This window comes from Dicentrarchus labrax, unplaced genomic scaffold (genome assembly GCF_905237075.1).
Source record: "Dicentrarchus labrax unplaced genomic scaffold, dlabrax2021, whole genome shotgun sequence".
NCBI classification, from domain to species: domain Eukaryota; kingdom Metazoa; phylum Chordata; class Actinopteri; family Moronidae; genus Dicentrarchus; species Dicentrarchus labrax.
This window is the reverse complement of record NW_026136717.1, coordinates 7736761-7763894: the sequence shown is the minus strand read 5'-3', so window position 1 is coordinate 7763894 and position 27134 is coordinate 7736761. Positions and strand designations below refer to the sequence as shown.

At 40.4% G+C, this 27134-nt stretch overlaps 1 protein-coding gene across 2 annotated transcripts in view; it reads left to right on the top strand.

Moving 5' to 3' along the window:
• plcb3 (phospholipase C, beta 3 (phosphatidylinositol-specific)) overlaps positions 1 to 16949 on the top strand; it is a 53048-nt gene extending 36099 nt beyond the window's left edge. The window contains exons 9-34 of one of the 2 annotated variants that reach the window (XM_051428928.1): positions 120 to 286; positions 1094 to 1240; positions 1349 to 1506; positions 2223 to 2305; positions 2396 to 2480; positions 3452 to 3599; positions 3903 to 4004; positions 4099 to 4172; positions 4260 to 4356; positions 4755 to 4839; positions 5114 to 5238; positions 5638 to 5792; positions 5879 to 6040; positions 6167 to 6266; positions 6456 to 6560; positions 7640 to 7734; positions 7954 to 8095; positions 8617 to 8658; positions 8837 to 8946; positions 9056 to 9165; positions 9547 to 9706; positions 9908 to 9984; positions 10245 to 10334; positions 10464 to 10521; positions 10837 to 10923; positions 11268 to 16949. In XM_051428928.1, the coding sequence (XP_051284888.1) occupies positions 120 to 286; positions 1094 to 1240; positions 1349 to 1506; positions 2223 to 2305; positions 2396 to 2480; positions 3452 to 3599; positions 3903 to 4004; positions 4099 to 4172; positions 4260 to 4356; positions 4755 to 4839; positions 5114 to 5238; positions 5638 to 5792; positions 5879 to 6040; positions 6167 to 6266; positions 6456 to 6560; positions 7640 to 7734; positions 7954 to 8095; positions 8617 to 8658; positions 8837 to 8946; positions 9056 to 9165; positions 9547 to 9706; positions 9908 to 9984; positions 10245 to 10334; positions 10464 to 10521; positions 10837 to 10923; positions 11268 to 11585 (3082 nt within the window). In that variant the 3' untranslated portion in view covers positions 11586 to 16949. Of the gene's footprint in view, positions 1 to 119; positions 287 to 1093; positions 1241 to 1348; positions 1507 to 2222; positions 2306 to 2395; positions 2481 to 3451; positions 3600 to 3902; positions 4005 to 4098; positions 4173 to 4259; positions 4357 to 4754; positions 4840 to 5113; positions 5239 to 5637; positions 5793 to 5878; positions 6041 to 6166; positions 6267 to 6455; positions 6561 to 7639; positions 7735 to 7953; positions 8096 to 8616; positions 8659 to 8836; positions 8947 to 9052; positions 9166 to 9546; positions 9707 to 9907; positions 9985 to 10244; positions 10335 to 10463; positions 10522 to 10836; positions 10924 to 11267 lie in introns of both variants that reach the window. The other variant, XM_051428927.1, reaches the window with a different exon arrangement.
• The last annotated feature ends 10185 nt before the right edge of the window (positions 16950 to 27134 follow it).

Genomic DNA, 27134 nt, shown 5'->3' with positions numbered 1-27134 from the left:
TGTAAATCCTTTCGTAATGATGCTCTTGTTATATTTTAAGGCTTCCCAGTAAAGCTCCCAGCATGTACCTCAGTGCCCATGCACACAGTCTTTTCAGTACGCTTTTCTCTTTCCTCCAGTGGCTCCAAGAGGAAGCCATTCATCTCTTTGGACCAGCTCATGGACTTCATCAACCGCAGGCAGCGAGACTCCAGACTGAACGAGGTGTTGTACCCCCCGCTGAAAAGAGAACAGGTCCGACAGATCATGGAGAAATATGAGACCAACACCAGCCAGCTGGAGAGGGGTCAGTGTGCTTTTCTTACCATTATTTTGTATCTTCAGTTGTGAGATTGTATGATGAAATAAAGCAGCGGATATGAATCGGCCCTGGTTTTTTTTGTCTTTAATGTGTTCTCCAAAGGTCATCCAAGAAAGTGACCTTTTAAAGCTGCTGAATCACATAACTGCACTCAAAGAGATTCAAGACACATAAATCATATTCTTTCGCTAGATAATGAGGATTCAGTGTAGATTCTACTCTATCTTCTTTTAGACTGTATCTGTTTAACCCAAAGCTGGGTTTATCAGCTGCAGCAGTACTCTGATAATTACAGGTTTATAGGTTTCGATTGATTTCCTTCACTTTTATTGCAGCAAAGTGCTTGTCCTCTTTTAAAAGCCAGAACGTAGGAAATTCTTTGCAAATTTGATGAAAATGTCCTCCACATGTTTTGCTGTGGTTGTCAGTGGATAAACTGTACAAAACTGAGGACAGAAAACACAGCCTTGGCTACCGTGAGCCGCTCTGCTTGGATACTGTTAAGCCAAAATCTGTAAGATGATCCACTATCCAGCCCACAGTTCAGTTCAGAACTAACCTGAAGCTCCCTTTTAAGTGTGTTGGTGTCTGTCCTAAAACAACAGCCGTATGCTCTTTTGGATCAGTTTACTGTTTGAGCACATTTAGTATAGCATCTTCCAGTCCTTTCACTAAAGCAGTTACGCCCATTGAGCAGATGGATGCTGGTCTGTCCATTTAAACTGAAATTTATTGTCAGCAAACACAACCTGTCCTCATCTCTCTCTCTCTCTCTCTCTCTCTCCCTTGTAGATCAGATCAGTTTGCAGGCTTTCACTCGGTATCTGGGAGGAGAGGAAAACAGCATAGTACCTCCAGAGAGGCTGGATGTCATCGACGACATGAACCAACCGCTGTCTCACTACTTTATCAACTCCTCACACAACACGTACCTCACAGGTAAAAGACACGCACATTGACATTAATGCTCAAAATCTAGCTTTATAGTTAATCTTTTGGATCCGAAACCAACTTTCCCTCCGCTTTGCTTATCTTGCCTGCCCGCAGTGGGTCAGCTGACCGGCCTGTCGTCAGTGGAGATGTACAGGCAGGTGTTGCTGACTGGCTGTCGCTGTGTAGAGCTGGACTGCTGGAAGGGCCGGCCGCAGGATGAGGAGCCCTACATCACCCACGGGTTCACCATGACCACTGAGATCCCCTTTAAGGTGGTAGTCACAGTATTTTGGCATTCACATATGATTTTGTTGTGCATTCAATCACCCAGGATTGTCCCTTCTCAATGTTTCTGTCTAGTTTGATTGTGCCACCTTGGTTAGGTTGAGTTAGTGTAAGATATTTCTCTTTTATACCACTACATTTGAGTTTGAAATGTTCATGTGAGTTTCTGCATTACATAAATGTCTGTTTTCCACTCTGTCTCTATAAAAGTGATTTAATAAATCACCAGTTCATGAGAGTTTTTACATCTGATCACAGGAAGGGCTGTATTTTTATGATTATGGTGGAATTAAAGTAAATTTCTTATATATTAGTTTTAAAGCCATACTTGTCCTCCACCAGCTGTTAAAAATATAAGAATTATGAAAGGAATCTCTTAACCTTGGTGTATTTGTGTGGTTTGGTCAGCAAGTTCTTTGTGCAGTGGATTCAGACATGCTGAATTCAGAGGCAGCAGCCACAGACATTTTGAACAAACAGAAGAAAGCAGAAGCTGAAAATCTTTGCATTTTCATCATAAAAAATAATTTGCTTCATAACTGTGTAAAAAAGTTGTGCTGTTTGATTTATAAGGTACTAGGTGGTATATCTAAACATTCATGAAACTGCCAGCAATCTGAGGAAATGTTTATTTTACCGGCTACTTAAGAGATTTTATTCAGTGGAACTCCTTTTAATGTTGTCATTCTTTCCCGGACTGTAGGAGGTGATCGAGGCAATAGCAGAGAGTGCTTTCAAGACCTCGCCATACCCCCTCATCCTGTCCTTTGAAAACCATGTTGATTCGTAAGTCGTGGGGGTTTAATTTAAGGGCCCCGTCCCATTGCGGCAGGTTAAAGTAAAACAGAAACTAACGTGTTTCTCTTGTTCTGTCAGGGCCAAGCAGCAGGCCAAAATGGCAGAGTACTGCAGGACTATCTTTGGAGACGCCCTGCTTATTGATCCACTGGAGAAATATCCGGTAAGACTGATCTCCAGTCAGATCTGACATGAAATTTGCCAATGTGTTGCACTGAATTTACTAATTTAAGCTCTGTTTTTAGTCTGAAATAAATGCATTTTAAGTGATATCTCACTGCTGTTCCTCAAGAAAAAACAAAAAACACACTCATATAATTTCACTCCGAAGTCATGGTGTTAATCAATTTGTAAAACCATCAATTATGATCAAACAGCTTGTGATATGCCCATCAGCTCATGATCTTGATCGTTGTGTAATAAAACACAACTCGTGATGCTTTCGACCTCATAAACCTCTCTGTATTCATAACTGTTGCCTAAAAGGTAGTTTGACTCCTTTTTTTCAACCTATCAAGTTCTTTAAAAGAAACTCTAAATTGGGCAATGACCTTTGACCCAACCCAAGGGTAACAGGATGGCAGACACAAGGGCTAGATATTTCGGAGAATTGTGTTCATTCATAAGAAATATATGTAACCATGGCCAGAACCTGCAACCTTTTTATCATGCAGGTTGACCCATATTATGATTGTAGTTTTGGAGAGGGCAGCTCGATGTGCAGGAATGAATCAGTTTGAAAGTGAATCACTTTTACTACTAAACTAAACAGAGTTTAAGACTGCAAAGTTGTTGCTGCTTTAGACTGATCTGATTTCAGGACTGTTTGAATGCAGTTATAAAACACTTTGCCTGGTCCTGTGACTCCTGTGAAATTGTAGCATTAAATTTGAAAATATGTTGTGGCTGCCAGTCCACAAGTCTACTAAGACCTTGTTCAGAGCGCCTCATGATTACTCTAAGTCAAGAACAAGTTATTCATCTCAGATGCTAAATTAAGGGATGTCTTATCTTGTCAAAGAGTTCTGTATCTGTTCAGAGATTATTTGCTGAACTACCCCTGCTCACCATTTAAAAGTCTTACCTAAATTACCTAATCTAGCATTATTTTGTTCCTCATCGTTGTGTCTTTAGCTCGACCCTGGTCAACCGCTCCCCTCACCACAGGAGATGCTGGGGAAGATTCTCATTAAAAACAAGAAGAAGCACCAACACCATCGACCCTCGAGTGGTGGCAGCATACGACGCAGAGAGCAGGAGGAGCAGTCATCGCCCGTCAATGGTGAGCTCGGACAACTACCTACGTCTCTTGCGGTGGCATGTAGGGCTGAGAAACTGCAGGTTTAGATTGTATTTAAGCACTCCAGCAGCTTGTTTGGTTGTAATAATGAAATCAAATCATCACACAGTGTTTGGAGTAGTTAGTTTTAGGCCAAGATGGCATATAGCTCACAGCTACATCGGGTCTCGAACACACAAGCTTAAAGTGAGGGTGACAGAGACCTTTTCCTACGCATATATGTGCAAAAACAAAAAGATTTCAAGGTACCAAATTGAAGCTGATCTTTTGCTGTTATCTGTGCAGACTGTCCTTTGAATGACAGTGATGGAAGTCAGCTCCTGTCCAACGGGGAGGAGAAGCTGGCTGAGAGGATGGTCAAAGACTCTGAGCCTCGCAAGTCCTTAGGTGGGTTAAAGAAGAGTGAAATGAATTAACAGAAAAGGGTGCCAGCATGGTATACATTTTGCTTAGTTAAGTTATTTTTATTACATTCTACCAGGAGGCGAAGGAGAGAGTGAGGAGGAGGAGGAGGACGAACCGGCGGCAGAGCTGAAAAAGCCGAACTCTGACGAGGTAAGAGCCATCAAGAACCGGACTGACAGGGGGCGTCTGACTGGTTGATGGGCTGATTGATTGATTGGTGGTATCTGCCTTCCTCAGGGTACAGCCAGCAGTGAGGTGAACGCCACAGAGGAGATGTCGACTCTCGTCAACTACATTGAACCTGTCAAATTCAAGAGTTTCGAGGTGGCGAACAGTAAGTGTGTGTGTGTGTGTGTGTGTGTGTGTGTGTGTGTGTGTGTGTGTGTGTGTGTGTGTGTGTGTGTGTGTGTGTGTGCGTGTGCGTGCGTGATAAAGAGGGAGACAGGAAGATGCAGTGACTTTGTGCTGAGAGACGGTGTGAAGCAGTGTGTGTGTGAAGGGGATGGACAAGCCCTGTTAGTTTCTAAGCACCTCTCCTGTGTAGCTCATTAGGCAGAGAGGCCGTCTGTGTGGACTCATTTGTGGCTAATGATCAGTCTTGTCGCGCAGACCTGTCGCACATAGATTATCTTAATCAATTCCTGTACCTGTGTCGATTTCGTTTGTCTTTCTTTCTCATATTTATCACAATCTTATTCTTCATCTGAGTTTTTCACTCTTTCTCTCCACCAGAGAGGAAGAAATTCTTTGAGATGTCGTCGTTCGTGGAAACGAAAGGCATGGACACGCTGAAGAGCTCCCCCATTGAGTTTGTCGAGTATCCCTGGTGGCTTGTCATCACTTGAAAACTTGAGCTTATTTTGTGGATAACAGTTTTAGTGTGCATAGGCTTTGGTGGGTCTGAAAACTGTCTGAGGTAGTGAGAGAAGAAAAGCCTTAAAAGCTGAAAAAATTTTGCCTAGTCTCGACTTTTGACCTTTAAAAATAGTGATGATTGCCTTTTATCTGCTGCAATTTATAACATGTGATAAATGGTCAGTGCACATATATGCCACATATACAGTGTTTGGATCTTAACAGCACTCCTCCAGGTACAATAAGAATCAGCTGAGCCGGATCTACCCTAAAGGAACACGGGTGGACAGCTCCAACTACATGCCTCAACTCTTCTGGAATGTCGGCTGCCAGATGGTGGCGCTAAACTTCCAGACTCTCGGTAAGTCCTGTTATTTCTGCCTCAGATGGCCTAACTTGGGCATGTAAAGTACAAAGTATCCACGGGACATTTATAACTTGTACATAAATTGTGCACAGTTACCAGGAGAAGTTGTTTTTCCTCTCATTTCCTCTCAGAGCAGAGTTTTTAGGCTTTCGATTCAATTCCAGGAAACATAAATAAGGTCTTAAAGGTCTCTCTGTCGCTGGCAGATACTGTAGGGTAGATGAAAATTTAAGGATTCTCCTGGGCTTTATAAATAATTCAAGACTCAGGAGTCAAGTTAAAGCATCTCAGTTTTTATCCCTCTAAATCCCTCCTTTCCCATCCTTTCTTGCTTTTTCTCATCCCCCACTACACCTCCCTTCCCTTCCTCATCTCTCCATTCCTATCCACCAGACCTCCCTATGCAGCTGAACATGGGTGTGTTTGAGTATAATGGCGGCAGCGGCTACCTGCTGAAACCTGAGTTCATGAGGAGGACGGACAAACACTTTGACCCTTTTACAGAAAACATAGTAGATGGTATAGTGGCCAATACTGTCAAAATTAAGGTGAGAACAAAACGTGTCACCATTTGGACATACATTTCTTTGCACAGGTTGGTAAAACAAAAATGTATAATATAAACATCCACCAGGTGATCTCAGGCCAGTTCCTGTCGGACAAAAAGGTTGGTGTGTACGTGGAAGTGGACATGTTCGGACTTCCTGCTGACACAAAGAGGAAGTACAGAACCAAAACATCCAATGGGAACTCGCTGGACCCCGTATGGGATGATGAAATGTTTGTGTTTAATAAGGTAACTAATTCACACACACCACAATTCAGATGTCTTTCAGATCTTTCTCTCACCCTTCTTTGTCCGTCCTTTGTTAACTCCATGCTCTCTAAACTCCCATGGCATCAACAACCCGTCTCTCTCCAGGTGGTCCTCCCTACGCTGGCCTCTCTGAGGATAGCAGTGTTTGAAGAAAACGGCAAGTTCATTGGACACCGGATTCTCCCTGTGTCGGCCATTAGACCTGGTCAGTACACACGCGCGTACACACACACACACACACACACACACTCTTTTCAGCTGTCAAGCATTTAACCCTTTACTGATGTACTGTATGTTTGGAAAACAACAGTCATCTACAAGCTGTTTTACTGTCCAGCACCAATGGACAGTAGTCATTTCTTTCTTTCTTTCTTTCCGTCTTCCTTCCCTCTAGGCTATCACTATATTAACCTGAAGAATGAGCTAAACCAGCCCCTCCTCCTGCCCTCTCTGCTGGTTTACACTGAAGCTCAGGACTACATCCCCAATGAACACCAGGGTAAGAACACCAGCAACAGCGCTATGCACCACACAACCCATATGACGACTTGAGACAGTAACTACTATTAGTGTAGTTGTTGCTACTGTTGTTGCTGTGCACCTCTGTCTGTCTCTCTCTCTGTCTCTCTTTCTCTCTCTCTCTCTCTCTCTCTCTCTCTCACCCCAACTGGTCGAGGCAGACAGCCGCCCACTTAGAGCCGAAGGGTCTTTCCTAGGTTTTTCCTTGCCCCCGTCGCCAAGTGCTTGCTCATGGTGGTACTGTTGGGTCTCTGTAAATGTTATAAGGAGTTCGGTCTAGACCTGCTCTATTTGAAAAGTGTCCTGAGATAACTTCTGTTATGAATTGACGCTGTACAAATAAAATTGCATTGAATTAATGCATACAGTACAAAAAGTATAAGTTGTGGTTTTAAAGGGTTATCTGCAAGGTTGCCAGGCAACCAATGCCCAGCCAAGAAATGGTCCACTATATAACCTCAACAACATGTTGTATTTATGCTTTGTTTTTTGAACAGATTAACAACAAACAAGATATAACATGTCAATTGGTTAGATTTAGAGGTGTTGGTTGGCTGATTTTGTTAGTCGGAAAGAGCCAGGCTATCTGTTTTCCCCTGTTCCCAGTCTTAATGCTAAGCTAAGCTAACTGGCTGTAGCTTCATGTTTACCGTACAAAAATGAGAGTGGTATTGATCTTTTCTGCAAATAGGTGTATTTCCTAAAAGGTTAAATCATTCCTTAAAGACAACTTGAGACTTGAAAGCTAAATAATTACATTTTAAAACCCAGAACCATATTCATCAAAAGGCCACGGTCTCGTGAAATGCCATGTCAGTAATGGCCAGCATTCAGAGACCTGAAGGGAGCCCCACACTGCAAATCAGTTCACTTAGTGCTATTAAAGTTAGTGAAGTACCTTTTACTTGCAATTAGCTTGAAGACTTCTGACTTGGACTAACCATAAAAGACTTCAAATATCTCTGCCACTTGTCCAGATCTATATGAACTTGTGCACGTCCATGACATTAAGGCACTATCTTTTTTTCTGTGTGTGTATGTTTGTGTGTGTATTCTTAGAGTACGCGGAGGCTCTGACCAACCCAATTAAGCACATCAGTCAATTGCACAAGAGAGAGACACAGCTGGCTGTTCTCATAGAGGACAACAGTGAGGTAAGACACATCTGTGTGTTGGATAATAATAACCAGCTGCAAAGAAAAAAAGAAGTTTCATGGAGGTCAGAACATGCGTGTGGATGTGAAGATATAAACATTCCCCAAACCCCCTCACTGTTGCCCAATTAGTCGGTAGTAAGTCACTAACTGTGTGATGGTCTTCCAGATTGTTGACTCTCAATCACTCAAATCCGTCCTTCTGTTGCTTTTCTCCAGCATATCACCAACCAGCCCAAAGAGGGAGAGACCAGGAGAGAGAGTGACGTCATTCCAGGAGGTCGCCTCCCACCCCCCTTCCACGCCCTCCCTCCCTACCCATTGGATGATTCTCCTGATGTCATCAAATTATCACCGCCAGGTAGAATGTTGTCTTAATGTCTACATGCATACGTCTGCACTTACCCTCACTTATTGTTAAATTAATATGTAATCAGACACTAGAGGCACCATTTGGTCTCTTTTTCTGAGCATTTTCCAAGAGGTGGTACAAAGCCATATGTGATGTGCCAGAAAACAAAAACTATTACACCTGCATTATGGCTGTGGGCAGTGTAGCAGGCAAAGAGTTGCTAAATTGTATGAGTCTGCCTTACCTCTCATGTATATTTGTATCAGCCTGCTGCAAGGAAGTGTATATGTCCATGCATGTGTCTTCACTTCACAAACATCTCAAAAAGATCTTTTCACATGTCTCAGATCGTATTAGCATGCCCAGTTTCTTCCATTAATGACATGTTCTTTTCAATACAAGATGTTACATATATGTTAAACTGTTTAGTTCATTTCTGCTTTTTTATGTCTGGTTAATTTTCCCATCATCCATTTCACACATACTGTCTGTGTGGTTCCCCTCTTTTATTTCTTTCTGTGTGTGAGTAGCACCAAGTCAGAGAGAAGACCTCATAGCCACTGTTCTGGCAGGTAAGGTCATTCCAGCATCATTTCCACACAGATATTAGTGAAATCATATGTGTGTGTGATATACTCTGTATTTAATGACCGTTAGCCAGGAGTGGCCAGTTTTCAGCAAGATTTACACTGATAAATTACATTGGTTATTGGCCATAACTCTATGTTTGTGTGTTTTTCTGTGTCCCAGAGGCCCCTGCCCAGTCTATAGAGGAGCTGAAGCAACAGAAGGGTTATTTGAAGCTGGTGAAGAAACATAGCAAAGAACTCAAAGAGATTCGTAAGAAACACCTCAAGAAGGTACATGTAATTTCTCACCTCTCCATAGAAAACGTCTGGGTCCAACTATGTTGCCACTACATGCAGAAAAATCACTTCCTTTTGCATGTGGGTGTGTGTGTATTAGCAGGTGTGGAATCTGAGTAAGGAACAGAAGAGTCGGAGTAGCAAGATTGAATATGAGACCCAGAAGCGACGCAGTCAAATGGAGAAACACCTCAAACGTAGCATGAAAAAAAAGTAAGGATGGATGGATTTATATCTTGGAAAAAGATCTAAAGAAGTACCTGTAAATGAGGAAGGAATGGAGGAAAAAGAATGGTTAAATATTTGGATAGATGGATGGAAAACAGTGTGTTAATGGGTAGAAGGTCTGTTTTAATTAAACTAACCAACTAAACCTGACCTCACTCTGTGTGTGTGTGTGTGTGTGTGTGTGTGTGTGTGTGTGTGTGTGTGTGTGTGTGTGTGTGTGTGTTGTGTGTGTGTGTGTGTGTGGCTGTGTGGGTGTGTGGCTGTGTGGCTGTGTGTGTGTGGCTGTGTGTGTGGCTGTGTGGCTGTGTGTGGGTGTGGGTGGGTGTGTGGGTGTGGGTCTGTGTGTGCGTGCGTGCGTGTGTTCAGCGAGCCCCCGGAGCCGGTGCAAAGTGAGCTGACAGCGTTGAATCAGGAGATTGAGAAGCAGACGGTCCAGCTGAGGGAATGGCAGATGCAAGAGCTGCTGAAGCTCCGACAGCAGCTTCACGCATCCGAGAGAGAGAAGCAACAAACACACCTGAAGGAGGTAACGACACACACCTACGTATGAAAAGCGTCAATGCACACTCAAGGTGACACACTCGGGAGTAACACTGCGTCCCTCCTATAAATTCTTAAATATATACACATTCCTCATTAGCTGACCTCTAAGAAACTTTGTGGCACTGTGGTACATCTGCACAGTGATCATGCTGACAGGTCGTCGTCTGCTGCCGTGTGTTTTTAGGCCTTCCAGAAGTTAAAGGAGACGGCCCATGAATGCCAAGCAGCTCAGCTGAAAAGGCTCAGGGAGACGTGTGAGAAGTAAGTGCGGCTGTTTCACCTTGCAGGACACAGAAGTCACTGCCAGAGTGACTTTCTGCTTTAATTATGATTATGGTATTAACTTTTTGCAATAGTTTTGATTTTAAGATGACTTTTGTGCCTTTTTACACCATGTGACTCTGATTCCCAGAGGTTGGATTCACAACAAACATCTCAGTTTTAATAACATTTACAAAAATGGCAAATTTCTCTATAAAACTTGCAATTTGTCTTCATTCGGCTGTATGTTGTGTCTGCAGGGAGAAGAAAGAGCTCCAGAAGATCCTGGACAGGAAGCGACAAAACAGCATCAGCGAAGCCAAGAGCCGTGAAAAAGACAAGGCTGAAATGTGAGAAACTGGAATTACAGATGTTTATTTCAGTCAGATCTTATTTTTATTCACACTTCTATCTTCATTCGTTTTTTTTCCTTTTATTTTCTTCACTCTTTGTCTTCATCCGTTTGTCTCTCTCTGCAGGGAACTGAATGAGATCAACAGGAAACATATTCAAGATTCTGTCGCCTTAATCCGCAGGGTAAGTACCCACTGTGGCACACCCACACACTCAGTGCCATTGTCATCAACTTTATTATTTACTTCAATATTATCTTTTTGCCTCCTAATCCACATTGCCATCCTGCCTTCCCTCTTCCTTATATTTTCTTTTTACCCTCCTAAAATCTTCTTCATTCTTACTCACTGCTTTCCATCCCTTATCTCTCATACATTTCTATTCCCTGCCTTTCCTGTGTGAAACCCCTCAAATCTTCATCCCATTTCCACCTTTTTCCTTCCTTCCTTCCTTCCAAAATCTTCCTCCCTTCTTGCTCTTCTTTCTCTCACGCCCCAGCTGGAGGAGGCTCAGACCAGGAGACAGGACAAGCTGATGCTGAGGCAGCGGGAGGTGCTGCAACACATAGATGAGGAACTTCCAATGGTGAGCACAAAACACAGCGACTCACACGCTGAACTGCTGTCATTGTAACCCATTCAAAAGCAGAGGCAGTTTATACCTGTAAATGAAAAATGATGTCTATATGTCATTTGTTTAAAAAAAAACTCCTCCTACTTGTGTATGGATTCAATTAACAAAATACAATGTGTTAATTTGTGCACTTTAGAGATGTTAATTGGTGTATTTTTAAAAGAAATTGGAAGCTGTTTGCCCCTGCTTCCAGTCTTTATGCTAAGCTAAGCTAATTCAATCACTTCCTGGTTGTAGCTACATACTACTACATACGTTGTATTTCAAACTATTACTTCCTGGTGTTTGTTATCCAGCTCCAGACTCAGTTGGAGAGGGAACTGGAGGAGGAGTATCAGCGACTGCCGGAGGAGATCTGCCAGCACCTTCAGATGGAGCTCCAGAACAAAGGTCTCCGAAAGGATGCCCTGTTCTCGTCCTTGTCCAATCACAGCAGCCCCAGCCCCAGCTCCGGTTCGGGCCCACCCTCCAACTGCTCCACGCCCTCCTACCCGTCAACGCCCAATCGGGGCACCTGGAACAGGACCATGGACAATAGCACTGCCTCATTGGCTGACTCCACTTCCTCGTCCACCACTCCCGTCCTGTCGGAGGCGGAGATGTCGTTCAGTTAAAATTATTACCTGTAAAAAGGAAAATACATACATTCAACTGGGGTCTATAATGATTATAATGTGGGATAGTAATGATATTAATTATTAACTAATTTTATTCCTTTTTTATTACAGACTGTTTTTGTTCGTGTCTACAGAGCTATATTATTTTTTATTTTGCTGTTATTGTCAGATGACACATGATGCGTTTTGAAGATTTCATAAGAATCATAACCATTTTTTTTTTTTTTAATACATTTTTGTGTCTTTTTGTCTTGCTTTTAATGTCATATCCTTTCATACCCTTTTCTGTGCAGCATTCCCATTGTCTGGTCAGTAAGCTTTGCTGTGGTTTTTGTGACACCACGCACTTTATGTTCACACTGTTTTTTAACAGTTTTAACTTTTTTTTTATTTTATTTTTTTTAAGCTTTAAACTGTAGAGAAAGGAACAGGGTTAGACAATGACTGCCTTTGTAAAGGTAAACTTTGTAACTTACATACAGTTGGGCCAAGCGACTACCATTATGGTAATAAGTAATTCTCACTACAAAAGTTTGATATTTTGTTTGTAGCAACATCTGACCAATGAGATTGCTTCATAATGGCCTCATGTCCTATGAGTAGATGAGCAACTATTTCCAACATGTGAGTGCTACAAATAAATATCAAAAACCAAATCTTTTTCACCTTTGAAAGTAAAAATAATCAAGGTTAGAGAAGTATTTTTCAGAATTGAGTGTCAAGAGGGAATATAAAGGAGAAGAGGGCTGAATTTTTATCCAGATTTTTTAGAGACTTAAAAAAGTAAGTTTAAAAGCTTATGTTTTGGCCGTAATGACAGTAGCTGACCAGCAAGCGGTGCTGCAGCCTTTACTGTTTATGTTAAATTGGTTGTTTGAGCTTTTCATTCATGCCAGCCTGATTATCCTATTACACTGTACTTGCTCACACACCTGTCTCGGCAGGGTTTGCAACGTCATTGGTCGGGATAAAGTCTCTGGCCCTTCAAAACCCAGCCAAGGTTGAATTGCGGGTGGTCAGCAGACGACCATCTGGCTACAAAACGAGTGTGTGTGTCTTTGAGTGTAAATAATGGAGGGTTTAAGTGATGTAACACTCAGTTTTGCACACACACATGCTTGACTGTATTTTCTACTGAGGCATCTATGGTGAGGCGCTCTATCTACACACAGTGGTACATAAATACACACACACACACACACACACACACACACAGCTTATTAGTTCAGAGGCCAAAAGTCTCTAAAATCCTCATTCCATCCAATCTATCCCGCTTGAAAATAGAATGCACACACAAACACACAAGGAAAGAACTTCAGTAATTTTACAAATATTACAGATTACTAAAGTGTGTGTGTGTGTGTGTGTGTGTGTGTGTGTGTGTGTGTGTGTGTGTGTGTGTGTGTGTGTGTGTGTGTGTGTGTGTGTGTGTGTGTGTGTGTGTGTGTGTGGCCAGAAGTTAATCTCTTGATGAGACATCTGCTTTTCGGGACAGTAATACTTTGTACTAAATGGAAAGAGTGCACTGTGGATGTGTGTGTGTGTGTGTCCATGTATGTTGTTGCAGTTAGTTTGACACTTTTGCAGCCTGGAAAAAGACCTCATACAGTCTTCAGACTATGTCTTAAAGCTGCATTATTACATTTTAATGTAAAAATGCACTCAAATTTTTAGTTTAAATCATCAAAGTGAGGCAAACACATGAGGGTTTTGCTTCAATGCTCAATTTGACAAATTATTATTGGTACAGTGTTATAATGTTGTGGTAAGAAATCGTGTCACAGCTCAGAAAGTAACCACATGGGCAGCAACTTTTACTTCAGGTCTGCCATGAGGGGAAATCGTGCGTTGCTATGAAAAACTAGTTCAGTTCTCTTGTTTCCAGAATTGTCACTGGACATAGGAACTGCTTGTGTAAATTTTATTTTAGGGTGAATATGCCCTTTAAAATATCCCTCAGTGTGTTTAAGCCTCCATTCAAGCCGAATGTTGAATGTGGTGCACATACTAAATGGTACTTTAAAAGTCTGTGTTTTTGTTTTTTTTCTTTATCAAAGCTTCTTCTCTCTTTATTTTCATCCATTAATGGAGACTTCAATTATTTTTTTTACAGCAAAATGTAAATGGTTCTTTTCTTTCCTGCCTCGTCTACTTTGAGGGGTAAAATAATGGCACTCTGTGTATATGTATTCTGTGTATATGTTTAGTTTTATGTGAATTTTACTACTGACCACAAGTGCTGAAGAGGAATGGAGGTCAGGAGAGGCTGAGGGAGGAAACACAAGTGAATTTAATTTTTACTTTTTCTCAAAGAAAAGATTGTTTTTAGATTCAGCGAGTCCTGTCTTATCCTCTCCTGCCTCCCTTCCTCTGTGAGCACTGGCTGCCTGTCTGTCTGATTATTCCCCCTCACACACAATTTGTAAACTATCATCTATTTAAATTGAATTTTAACAACTTTTTCTTTTGTGGTTATTTAAGTTTTAATTGATGGAAGAAACTATCTGTATCCATTCATTCAATTAACGCTTTGCAGAGCGTTAAAGGTTTTCATGTATCAAGCTCATTATGAATTCAGTATCTTTAAGCATTTTAATGTGCATGAAATTTAATGGAGCTCTGCTTTGTCTTGACACAGGGTTTTTCAGGTTAAACACTATAAAGAAAGCAACACAAAGACAATAACTGTTATGAAATTGTTGGTTTAACTTACCGGACATTCGTAGGACAGCAAACGTACACCCACTGGGGTCAGCACTTTCTTTAAATGAATACACTGACCTTTTAGTCTCTGATATTTTAACAGTTAAAGATTGCCAGACTGTTCACCTCTGGCTGTCCTGCTCTCTGTGTGCCACACTGCACTACAGTATGTAAATGTTGTGCTGAGCTGTCTCATTTCCGACGCTAATGTATACAGTGTGAGTATGTACTTTATTGGGAAGAGGCGGAGGTGAAACTGCCACCAGTCTTCTCAAATCAAATGGTTTGTTTTCTGAAAAAAGTTGATGCATTCCTTGCAGGCTGTCTGCTTTAGGGTCAAGGTGGTCCAAGCCATTCCAAGTCCAGTGGCAAGTATTCAGAATAACATTTGTAAGATTTGTACATTATCACCAGGTACTCAGAGGGTTTTTTCATTATGTTTGAGGTGAAAACGGCCCATTTTGGTGCAACCCCTTTCAGCTCTTTTCATGTTTAAATGCACTTTTACCATTGTCTTGTTTCGGTTGCTTGTAAAAGTCTATTGTTCCTTTGACATGGATATTAATACAACCACATGATTTTTTTCTTTTTGTGTGAACAGCAGTTGTTTAATTTTATGGTTTAGTGGCCATTTGCAAAAGAGTCCTTGAGCACATTTTGACAGGAAAGGGTTTTTTTCCTTTGCACTTTGAGCTTTTTTTTTTGTATTTGGTACTATTTGTATTAACAAAAGCTTTTTTTATACTGTGTGTTAAAAGTAATCACATAAATGAGAATGAAACATATTTTACCACTTACAAAAACCTTTGTCCTTCAGATAAATATAGATAAAATAGATAAATTGTGTAACTAAATTGTTACCAGACACGTTAAATCTAACAAATGCATTAACTGGCACTGGAGTCACATTTCTACACAAAAGTTTTTGTGTGGAGCTGCAATATAATAACTGCACCTACAGTACAGTTATATACTGTATTATAGTTTCAGACTATTTCCACAGGTGCTAATATATCAGGAAAAGATATAATATATATATGTCTAATGTGTAAAATGCCACAAACCACAAGTATATCAGATATTATAAATTTGTTTTCTTTTTTAGTCTTTGACCCTTTTCTTTAGTAAAAATACAGATTATTGGTTCTAGATGGCAGCCAGTAGCTTTAAAATTAAAATAAGATATAAAGTTTTATGTACTTTGTAGATCCTGAAAGGAGTTTGACCTTATAAGAACTGACACCAGAGTGATCAGTGAACTGTTAGCTCTGAGACTGGAAAGTAGTGGGATATGAAAGGGCTGCTTTAATACAGGATCGTTAGTTAGAAATAATGACTCGTATGCTCCAAAATACAGATCAGTTTGAAAAAACTAAATACCACAGTTCTTTATTTGACTACTGAGTGTTTGAGCCTCTCCCAGGTTTTTGGTTACTGTTTTGGTTGAGTCTCAGTGCTCTCATCAAGTCTGTTTCTGACTGCAGCTGTTCCAATAAACTCAGTGCGCACTACATGTGAAGACAAAGTTAACAGTTAGTTGGTGAAATAGTGGCCTGTTCAACAGCTTCTCAGGTGTTGGAAACCAAAACAGCTCAAAGGAAAGTGAATACTGGACTATATGACAGAATGAATGCTAATGTTGCTAATTGTTGTGTATATAAGCAACTGTTTGAAAAGTTTATCACTTTTATCTCATGGATTAGTATGAAGGTTTATATTCTTTCTGTGATGCCTTCCTTTACATACTAGCCCACATATGCTAAATCTATAGCATGTGCACTGGAAACATATCTGCTACCTACCAGTCACACAGTTAACTCCGAGTCAGTCTTTTGTCAGATTTTGTGCAAAATAGGTCAAACTCCCAAGAAGCCAGTATAGCCCCTTTAAAACATAATAATGAGACAAGGTATCAGTTTTAATCAGGAACCATGACACCAAAAAGGCCAGCATTGGTTCTCTTTCCCCCGGTTTATGCTTAGATTTGGCCTGTGCTTCTTTGGCACACGGAGAGAAGCGCAATCAGTGTGCTAGCGCCGTTAGCAAGTTTCCTTCCCACCAGAATGGAGCCCGGGGGTTGTTTCTTGTCAGCCGTGAGCTTTAACCTCTGTTATTTCTGTCCTTTTTAGGTTGAAAACACTCATTTAAAAGGACACGCACAATATCATACTCTGACACAAACACGGCAGCGTACCATTAGACACTGCGCTCACTTCAGCATTACAAACACAAACACTCCTTGACTTTACTCTTATTAGACATTTGGTGTGACTAGTCTGCCTCGGGCCCACCCTGAGGACTCTGGCTGTCATGTCTTCTCTCCCTCTTCTTTTTTTTCCTCCCCATGTGTACCCCTCTGTCCCATTTCCATTCCCTCAGTTTCACCAAATAATGAGACCATCTTTTACTTTTGGATTAGTTAAATTATGTAAAAGCAGCAGCAGCATTGTTTGTACACTTCAGATAGTGAAGGAAGCATGCATTAGAGACGATATGTAATGAGGTTTGTTGACACTGTATATCTAGTGTATATTATGATTGCTGGATATAAAGGGAATACTATACAATGATCCAGATGTAATATTTTATTGTTACTTCACAATTAATAAAAAGTATACGGCTGAACATTCAGTAATAAACTTCCTTTACGGAGCTGAACCTCGGCTGTTTTTTGTGCGTGTGCTGAAGGCTTGAACTCTCTTCTTCTCTTTTTCCCCCTCAAAATATCGGTGAAACATTTTCATCTCTGCTTTCAGTTTCTTAGTCATGTATGTAGTTGCTCATGTTCAGAGTGATTTTGTTTTTACCAGCATTTCAGGCTTTCTGGGCACTTAACCTCTGATCCATTTGTAATGAAAAGTGTCTATTATTTAACACTTTTTGCTATGTAGTGTTTTTAGAGTTGATTGGGTATGACAGACTCAGTTTTAGGGCCCAGCGTTGCTTTCACGCTCTCTTTAATTCAGAGACAGTATTTCAGAAAGTAGAGAGATTGAACTGTCAGAGGAACTGGTTTCAGTATCCCTCTTGCTCAAGTATCATTGAGCCAGAAACTAACTGTGTCTGTACACACTGACAGGGTTGGGAGGGTTACTCTAAAAATATAATCCGATACAATTACTAATTAACTGTCAGTAACCTAATCCAAGTAATTTGATTACTTTAAGTTGCTTTTGGATTACCTCAGCACCAAATATGTAAATAAAAACAAGAGAAAAGACACTAAGAAGTATAAGACAAAAGAACAATATAACTTTAGAAAAGAAAATGGAGACGGAAAAAATTTAAAGATTTCTAAAATGTGACCTTTGCCCAGTGTATTTTGAAAGAAAAAACGATTTATTTTAAAATTGTAATTTTGCTAATTAATCTCCATTTTTACTAAATCAGAATCAGATATACTTTAATAATCCTGTCTACTGTAAATGTAACTGTTATCTGATTACATCTTTTGTTCTGTAACTATAATGGATTACAATTACACTTTTTTTGTATCCTGATTACGTAACTCAGTTAAATGTAATCTGTTACTCCCCGAGCCTGCACACTGATATGCAGTATCCTGTATTCAAATGTAATTTAATGGTGTGTGTAACACAACTGTACATTCATTAAAAACAAATACTGAGGTCATGACTCCCCCACACTGCCAAATAACAAGATGAAATCTGTCAAACTTTTTCATTATTTAGATTTTATAATATTTTATTTATTATGTTTGCAGTTCAGAATAATTTTCTGCAACATTGTATTAAAAACGTAGTTCTTTCAAGGAAGTTTCTCTGGAAAATCAGGAAATCTGAATTCTACAACCAGCACCAGCAGGGGCACTGTGGCCTACTTGCATTGTCATGGATTCCCCCTCAATACCCCCTTAACAGGGCCCCCACCAGCCACTTTGATTTGGCTTTTTTTTAACATTTATTTTTAAGTGTAAAAGAAAAGTCCAGACAGCAGAGGAAGAATCTAGTTGCCTCGTTTTCGGCTCACAAACGTCTCACTCAACATCTCAACCCTCCATGTCTGCCAGGAGCCCTGCTGCTGGCTCCGCTACCTGCCCAACAGGTGAAACTGTTTGCAAGGAGCACGCTGCTTGCTCTGTGCAGGTAAATGAAAGCAACCACAAAGATTAAGATGGAGGATTATGTTTGAGTTTGTCGTGCTCAGATGAGTTGTTTTTTGGCAATTTAATGCAGGCTACAGTGGATTCATTCATTTTTGTTGGATGGATTAAAAGTGACAGCTCCTGGAAGGAAAAATCACTGGTAAGTGTCGGATGATGTCAGGCTGTCATAGACGCTAGCTGGGTGGCTTTTTTCAAAAATGATGTTTGTTGCTGTGTAGTGATGGCAGACAATACGTTGCTGCTTGAACTCCTGTAGTTTGTAGTCATGTGTGGGTTGATTATGTGGCTGTATGAGCATCCAACATCACTGAATGTCCAACTGTGGAGTCAGACTCTAGTTAAGTCGGTCTTACTTTTGTATCATTTATCTGACTGACTAGTTGTGCTGCTTAGATAACAGCAGGTCTCTGTTTAATAAAAAAAAAGAATTTCACCTATGGGCTGTATAAGGGCCCATTACAGGTCATCGCCCCCTTTGCGCCTGGGAGAGGGTTACCTTCCCATGGAGTCATGTTTCTACAGTAGCCCAGAACGGACAAACCAAACACTGGCTCTAGATATGGCTGTTTTTAATGAGTTTTGAAGCCACTGTAGTTTCTCCTTTGCACTTGGAAGGGGAGGGTGAAGTGAGGGAGTTGCAATCTGCCACTACACCACTAGATGGCACTAAATCCTACACAGTGGTCCTTTAAAATAGTTTGGATTCAGCTGCTGAGGTTTAAATTGTAAGATACAACTTGAAGAGTAATTAGAAAATTTTAATTAAATTAAATAAATAGTGGACACAAAAGGAAAAGTTGAAGATATACACTGTGTGAGGAGTCTGGGAGATGAATCGGGGTGGAAGTAGTAAATCGGACTGAAACAACAGCCGACGGCAGCAGAGAAACAAAAAAATTTTCCCAGCAACAAAGTGATTGTCTCATAGACGATGTGGCTGATCTGATTGAAGTAAAAAGACTGATTAAGAAAAAACCCCACACATTAGCCTGAGGGGGATTGGGGGTATCAGTAGAGTGTGTGTGTTATACTATATATTTCTACTGTATAGTATGTGTGTCCATCTGTAGCTCCACGGTAGCTTTGCGTCCTCAATCAATATGATGGTGATGACTTACTTAGACACACACACACATGCTGAAGTTGTGATAGTGAATGTGTCTCATGTAAACTCACTCAGCGAAGAAAGGAAGTGACACCATTAGCTGGCGTAGTATCCGACAGGCAGCTTATAGACCAGGCGGGAGCTTTATCCTCACACTCTCATCTCTTCTTCTCTTCCTCTTTTCTCACACTCATCCATCTCTCATCCCTTACTGCTCCTCGGCGGGGTCGGAAAGGTTAGTTTGAGAATATAATCCATCACAGATCGCTGACTACCTGCTGCAAATCCTCAGTAATCAGAGGCACAATGGAGTCTGAGAGGAGGCAATTGGTTTGGGAGATTATGCACATTTCATCCGAGCTCCGTAATGAATTCTGATTATCACCTGTGTCATTTCAGAAAGTCCATAACCTCATAAATAAACTGTCATGTCGCCTGGGAAATCTGTTTCAACTAGATCTCCTATTTCACAAAATCATTGTTCTCTCTTTAATTGTCTTCATCTCTGCAATTGAATCCCTTCACTTCTTCTACTTCTTTTTCTCCACCACTTTCATGCCCCTACTCTTTTCAGGCATAACGAAATCCTTCTTCTTTAGCCTCTTATCCAAACACTCACCCTCCTCTTTCTCAAAACAGACTTAAATCCCACCAAGAAAAAAACTGATTATTTCTCTATCATCCCTTTTCTCTTTTCCCCTCTTCTCATCTTTCTCACTTCCTCCCCAACTCTTTATCCCTTCTGTTTGCAAAAAGTCCGGTCTGTCCTTTCACCGCTGCAGCCACTACTGTCTGTTCTCTTTGATTGCATCTGTTTTTTTTTTTTATCCCTCCCTCTCTCTGCCGTTTTATCCCCCTCATCGTCTCACTCCAGTCTGTCTGTCTCTCTCTGTCCTCTTGCTCTATCCTCGCTGACATTGCTGTTTCTTTTTATCCTTTCACAATTCTCTAAACTGCATCCTCTTTCATTCTGTAGACTTCAGTCTCTTCTCTCAATGACTTGGCCTATCACTCTGTCTCTTTCTTTTTCCTACCTTTAATAAATATTAAGTAGATGTTAAATATTTGATCCACTTTCTGACATTTTTCTGAGCTAACTAAGCTAAACCCATCTCTGCAGTTCCGCTAAGCTTTAAGGAGTTTTTCTTTGCCTCTTTCAGCTCTTATTTCAGTCTCACTGCTCTCATCAGCGCCGTTTTCAACTACGACAGGCTGCCGCAAACAGACACTGATAAGTTAGTGACTAGCTAGTGAATATTCAGCAGGTAAAGAGACATTTTCCTTCAGGATTTGGTGGAGAAATAATATGTCTATGACAGATATTATGTCAGTGTTGTATTTACAGCTCATTCTGCTGCCCCCAAGTGGCCAAAAATCATATAGCTTTAATTCTCCAGAAGTTCTTTTGTATTTGATATTGCTTTCAGACGGAACTCCTGGTGATTTTTGCTTTATGATAGTTATCACAAGATCAACATCTTACATTTATAAGAAAATCTAAAGAAAATATTGTTTTGCAATACATAGCGATAATCAAGTGAACATTTTTCATCTCCTTCTATATGCATCAAATGAGCAACATTATATACGTAAGAGGATGTAAGATACATCATAACAAAAAATGTGCTTTAATACTCAAATAGCTGTAGTGGTAGATAAATGTCTACCAAGACTGACATTTTTGGGATCATAGTTTGTTTCAGTCTTTTCAAAAGTTTCAAATGAAACGTTATTATCTGACAGTAGTAGGGCTGTACAATATGGTAAAAACATCATATTGTGATTATTCTGACAGATATTGCGATTGTGATATGACTTGCGATTATTGTGGGAATGATCATTTCTGCATCACAAATAAAGTTTTCACAGAAAAAAAAAAGGATTAAAATCATGACGATGTAAAGACTTTTAGGGTCTGTACCAAACTTTTTTACATCGGGAGAACAGGGCCTCCCTACAGTCCTACAGTACTCCATTATAATGCTGTTTTGTCACACATTTGACTTTTTTGATTGGCATATGGCGATTTTGATAATATTTTGCAGCCCTAGACAGTAGGATACATGTTTTTTACTGCAAAAATTGTCCATCTTGCTTAACCTCAAAACTACTTAAAGAAAACCCAGCTTTGTCCTTTCCTGTTTCATGGAACACATTGTAATGCTCCCTCTATTTCCTTTCATGTCTCTAAATGAATGAAACAGAACTCAATGCTTTTTCCTTCTGGTGAGAATCAACATTTTGTTTGGTGCATACTAATACAAAGTTGTTTGTTAAAACCGCAGAGCCAATTAACCAACTAAGAAGTGTCAAAATCAGTTTATGCGTGGAGGCAAATATTGGGACCCAGGAGAGGGAAGACAATCAATGTAGCGTGTCACTTCCTGTCTTCTCCCTCTTCCCACAGGATAAATCTGTGTCAGCACCAACTCCATCACTCCTTTCACATGCTTCAATTTGTTTGCTGCTTTCTCTCTGTGTCAGTTTGTCTCAAATTCTGGTCACATTCACACTCCTCCCCCTCTGTCTTCCTTTCTTTCTGTCTTCCTCCCCACACACTCTGTAGCTTTCCATCTTTTTTCCTGTCTGTCTCTATCTGTCTCCACTCCTCCATCTCTCCCTCAGGACTGTTGTGTTTACTCTTAGTCTCTTCGTCTCGTTCTCCTCCAGCGGAGGATGGAGACGTGTCTCGCCGCCGTGGTTACCGGTGCAGGGTTGCTGGGGGAATAACAGCTGCCACTTTGTCGTTCAGATAACTGACAGAGAAGAACAGGAAAAGGGGAAAAAAAACGTAAAAAAGCATGCAAAACATAAACTTCTCAAGTTTGGATTTTTTTCTTTAATTAGGTCAGCATGAAAATTAATGTAATGAATACACACACACACACACGCACCTTGAATGCCTTCTTTGACTATAATGCAAGCAAGTGAAAGCACTCTCACCCTTCCTCTCTTGTCCATTGTCTGTATTCCCAAAGTGTGTTGGATCAAATCAGGGAACCACAATAGAGCTACTTATTGGCCAACAGAGTAATGCTGGTCAGGTCCCAGGTGTGTGTGTGTGTGTGTGTGTGTGTGTGTGTGTGTGTGTGTTTGCATTAGTGTTTAATCTCCAACAACTACTCCCCTCTAGCCAGTGCTATAAATATGATGGTGTTCTTTCTCATGTTGCCAGGTTAGATAACAGCTAAAAAAAACAGCCTCAGGTAAATGCTTAGATAATTAAGTGTGAGGTAGTTTTGTCAGTTTACTGAAAGTAATGTAAAAAGTAATGCAGAAACAAGGAGAGTTTGCAGGTTGACCTCATCCTAACCAGCAAGCTTTCCTCAGTTTAGGTGAAAGTTTTATGTGAACTCAAATTAACATTTAATTTTAAAGTGATATTGTGACATGAGGCTTTGATGAACACAAAAGCAGATCCCACTGTTTGTACTTTTGGGATGGCACTGCTGTGATACCAAGAATCCGTCACCTTTTTTACATTTGAACATGATGTGTAGACATTATATTTCTCAGTCCTTGCCATTATGATTTCAAAAAAAGGTGCTGAACATACTTAAATCTTCGCTCTGTTGTGAGGAAAGTATTTGTATGTTTAGCTGCTAGAGTCAGGAGATAATTCTACAAGCACGACTTCTAGTGACTCCTTTCACATTACACATTTGACCAGTTGTGAAAATTGATTAATGCAAAAGAAGAGAAATGGGTATGAGTGTACTGCAGCCAATCAACACATTACTTAATTAGACTAAAAATGACGTTGCAGCTTCACATGTTTTTATGAAATGTATTTGTAGCTTAAGCAATTGTAATCAAGATTTAAACACAGTTTATTGTTGTGTTTCTCAAAGACTGACAATTGCTGGCATGAGGTCATGAACCTGTGATCTTTTGATTGGCCAGGTCACATTCCCGCAGCTATTTCACAGCTTCGTTTTTTGCTTGATTTAGACAGGCCCACATGATTCAAGCCCTTGGGATGCTGATTTGACCTTTACATTGCTGTTTCAATAGAGAGCAAATGCTTGGAAATTAGACTAATCCCCTGTTTAGACAACCGTAAAATTTGTCTCCGCCTAACACGGTTCATACAACACAATGTAAGTTCAAATTGGCCTCAGCTGAAATGCATCATTAGCAAATGTTTGGAAGTCAAGTCAATTTTATTAATATGGCTCAATATCGCAAATCACAAATTTGCCTCAAGGGACACAGCATACAATACTCGCTGTTCTTAGCAAAAACTCCCCCCAAAAAAGATTATGTCACCCTTAATTTAGTGTGTTAGCATGTTAACATTTACTAATAAGCACTAAACACAAAGCACAGCTGATGCTGATGGGAATATCATTAGTTCTGCAGATATTAGGCCTATAAATTAAAGTATTGGACAAATGTAGGTCTAATGGCGTTGCTAGATACAAACTCACACACTGAAATCAGTGGGATGGCTCTTGTGGGAACCGTGAATGTCTGTAGAAAATGTAATGTAATGTAATGTGATATACTTCACTCTGGACCAAAGTAGCTCCAAAAATACTGGAGTGTAATCAACAGAGGGGGGATATTGTGTTTGCAAGATGACTAAAATGCATCCCTCTTGTTAAGCTGTCATCTGCCTTGTTCCTCATCCCCTATAGCAGAGAGTGCAGGGCAGAGTGGTTGTGTAGTTGAATATATTTGTCTAGTCTGTCTGACTCGATGATCTGTTATCTGACTGACCTTTGTGCAAGTTAGACTCTATGGCCCCGACCATGGCTCTGAAATATCAGCAGCCTAACTGTGCTGTTTACTGATAGAGCCATGGCTCTGTCCATGGTGCTGAAATAGCATTTGTAACTGCAGCTTTTCTCTCAGTCCCATCCTTCAATCAGTTTCATCTTGGATCTATAATATTCTCTAAATCATATACTATAAATACTCAATTATATTATATTGTATTATATTAGGTTTACCGTTATTGTGCATTAACACCTGGTTAATACTACAGGCTAAGAACACTGGAGGCAGCAAAATGGCTTATTGTTGTTTTGATAAAGTAGTCAGCAATAGTTGCTCTTTTTCCATCATTCTGTGAGCAACTGTGGTCTGATTTTATGCTGCAGACAGCATGAGTCTGTGAACAGTGACAGTGAAAGTAACTTTGCTTTCCTGGCTGAGAAGTTGGAGGTGTGCAGTGTGTCGCCAGCAGCTCTTCCTTTAACAGCTCACTGTGGCTGTTCCTTCTTGTCTCATTACTCTCTGACATATTTCAAACTGATTTACTGGCAGAAAATTCAGAAAATGACTGTTGTCTTGTTTATATGCATTTTTGTTGAATGACAGTGGCCAACTGACAAACACTAACATAAAAATCAACTCGGGGTTTCACCAGTTAAATGCTTTTAATGTGAAGCTGCAAATTCAGGAATCAGACAGGACAGCTCCCTAAAAGTGAAACTAGAACATCCCGATCACCCATGGTGGCTAGCTATTAGTTTAAGAAGTGCTTGATTTGATATACAGCAGAGTTTTCTATGAGCTGAGCACGCATTTTAAACATCAACAACGTAGACAATCACGTTCATTTAATTGTGGGAAGCCGAAATCATGATCATGATTAATATTTGATTATTTGTGGAGCACCAAACCAAGATAACCCTAATGCCATGACTGCGACATCATCAGGGTTAGGTGTTCTAACTTTATAAAGCGCCCTTATGAGCCACAGAATACATTATACAACTTTATTTACCCAGACTGAGTTGTACACACTGACATTTTATGTGTAAACTGTACCCCTTTAATTGTGTATTCTTACTGAAACAAATTGAGCCAGGTTAAGCCACGCCAGATGTAACAAAAATGTATGATTTGGTCGAGGAGTTGGAGATGTTTGCACTGCTGTGAACACGCTGCAGACACTGAATTAAGCAGAACAAATTACTATTAGTTTCCCCCTCAGAAACATACAGAGAATAACAAGTTGTTGAGGCAAACATATTTGTGCCTAGTTTTCTTAACATTCCTCAGTGTCTGCTCATTATCTTGTTTATTCAAGTGTTCACGCAGCTGGCAACATCACTATGTCACACCCTGAGACTGGAAAGTAAATTAGAATTCGGTCCTGTTCATGACATTCATGCTCAGGCTCTCCTGATCACGCATGTGTCATCTTGTTGTAAAAACTGTTGATACGATGCTGACAAAAAAAGATCTAAGATAGCCAGACATCAGGATATTCTGTTTTGCCAAATCTTTGCTTATTCCCTGGAGAGTTAATCAGATAATTTCTTCAGATAATTTAAGATTTATAATCACTGGACTGTAGCAGGCATACAAACACAAACACAAACACAGACTCAGACACAAACACAGGCATTCTGGTAGTGTATTTGAAGTGGAAATGACTCAGAACATTATAGCAGATCAAATGAAGCTTGGTATCAAACAGTAAGCGATCATCTCTGTGTTGACAGTGTCCTTTATTGTGCTGTGACCTCTTTTATTCAGTCAAGTGGTAATTTTCCTAACAGCCCAGTGTAATGCGATAACGCTGGCAGAACGCCACCATGTTTTTATATTATAATATATAACTTATCTGCTGGAGAATGAAACTACTGTTATAACCTGCTAAACATCAGCACATTAGAATGCCGGCATTAACATAACTCAAAGCACTGCTGTTGACTCTTGGTCTTGTTTTCAGAGATTTATACTGTAGGCTCTATAAGAAAGGACACCACAACTTTTGTACCTTATTGTTGGTTGAGAGACTAAATCCATAGTCCTCGTTCTGTGTAAAAGTAAGTTCCCTTTCATTCCGTTTCCTTGCTGAGTTGTGATAACACAAATACAGAATTTAATGCTAAAAAGAAGACCTGGAAGAAATATCACTTGATTTGACTAAATCTCACTAATTCAGGCTACTGAAACTGCATATAAGCTTCAGCTGAACTTCATTTTTGCAAAGAATGAATGGGAGGATGCAGCTCAGCGGTAGAGCATGTAAGAGGTAGAGTAGTGTGGACTGTGGCTCAGAAGGTAGGACTCTGTTCCTGGTGCCTCTTGTCCTCGGGCATGACACTGAAGCCCAAATTGCTCCTGATGGTCAGGCTAGCATATTGGGCTCACCTTGTGCATGTGAATGGCAAACTGCAAAGCGCTATATATAAATACAGTCCATTTGCTGTTTAGAACAAGAACTGTGGATTTGACCCCCATTGGTTACATTGGAAGGGATCTCTTCTAGTCCAGTATGGACAACAATAACAATCACAAACTGTTGCAATGTACAGATGGGCGTGTGTGTGGTTTTTTTTAAGACAGACTTGAGATGTGAACCAATCCTTTAAGGTCACAGAAATCCGACATCTGCCTGTCCAGACATGGGTCAGCTGGCCATATGTTGAATCTGTGTCACATGTGAGAGGCTTGCAAATACGAACATAAAACAGGACGGTTGCTAATTCACCAACAGGCTAATTTGTTAAATCCAAAAATGATTACATACTGCAGTCCATTTGCTGATTGCAGAGGATTTATTGAAATTAGCATCTTCATTTTGAAAAATATCCTCAACCTTAACTGAGCTAAGATTTCCCCTCCATTTGTAGAAAAGATACAGACACTC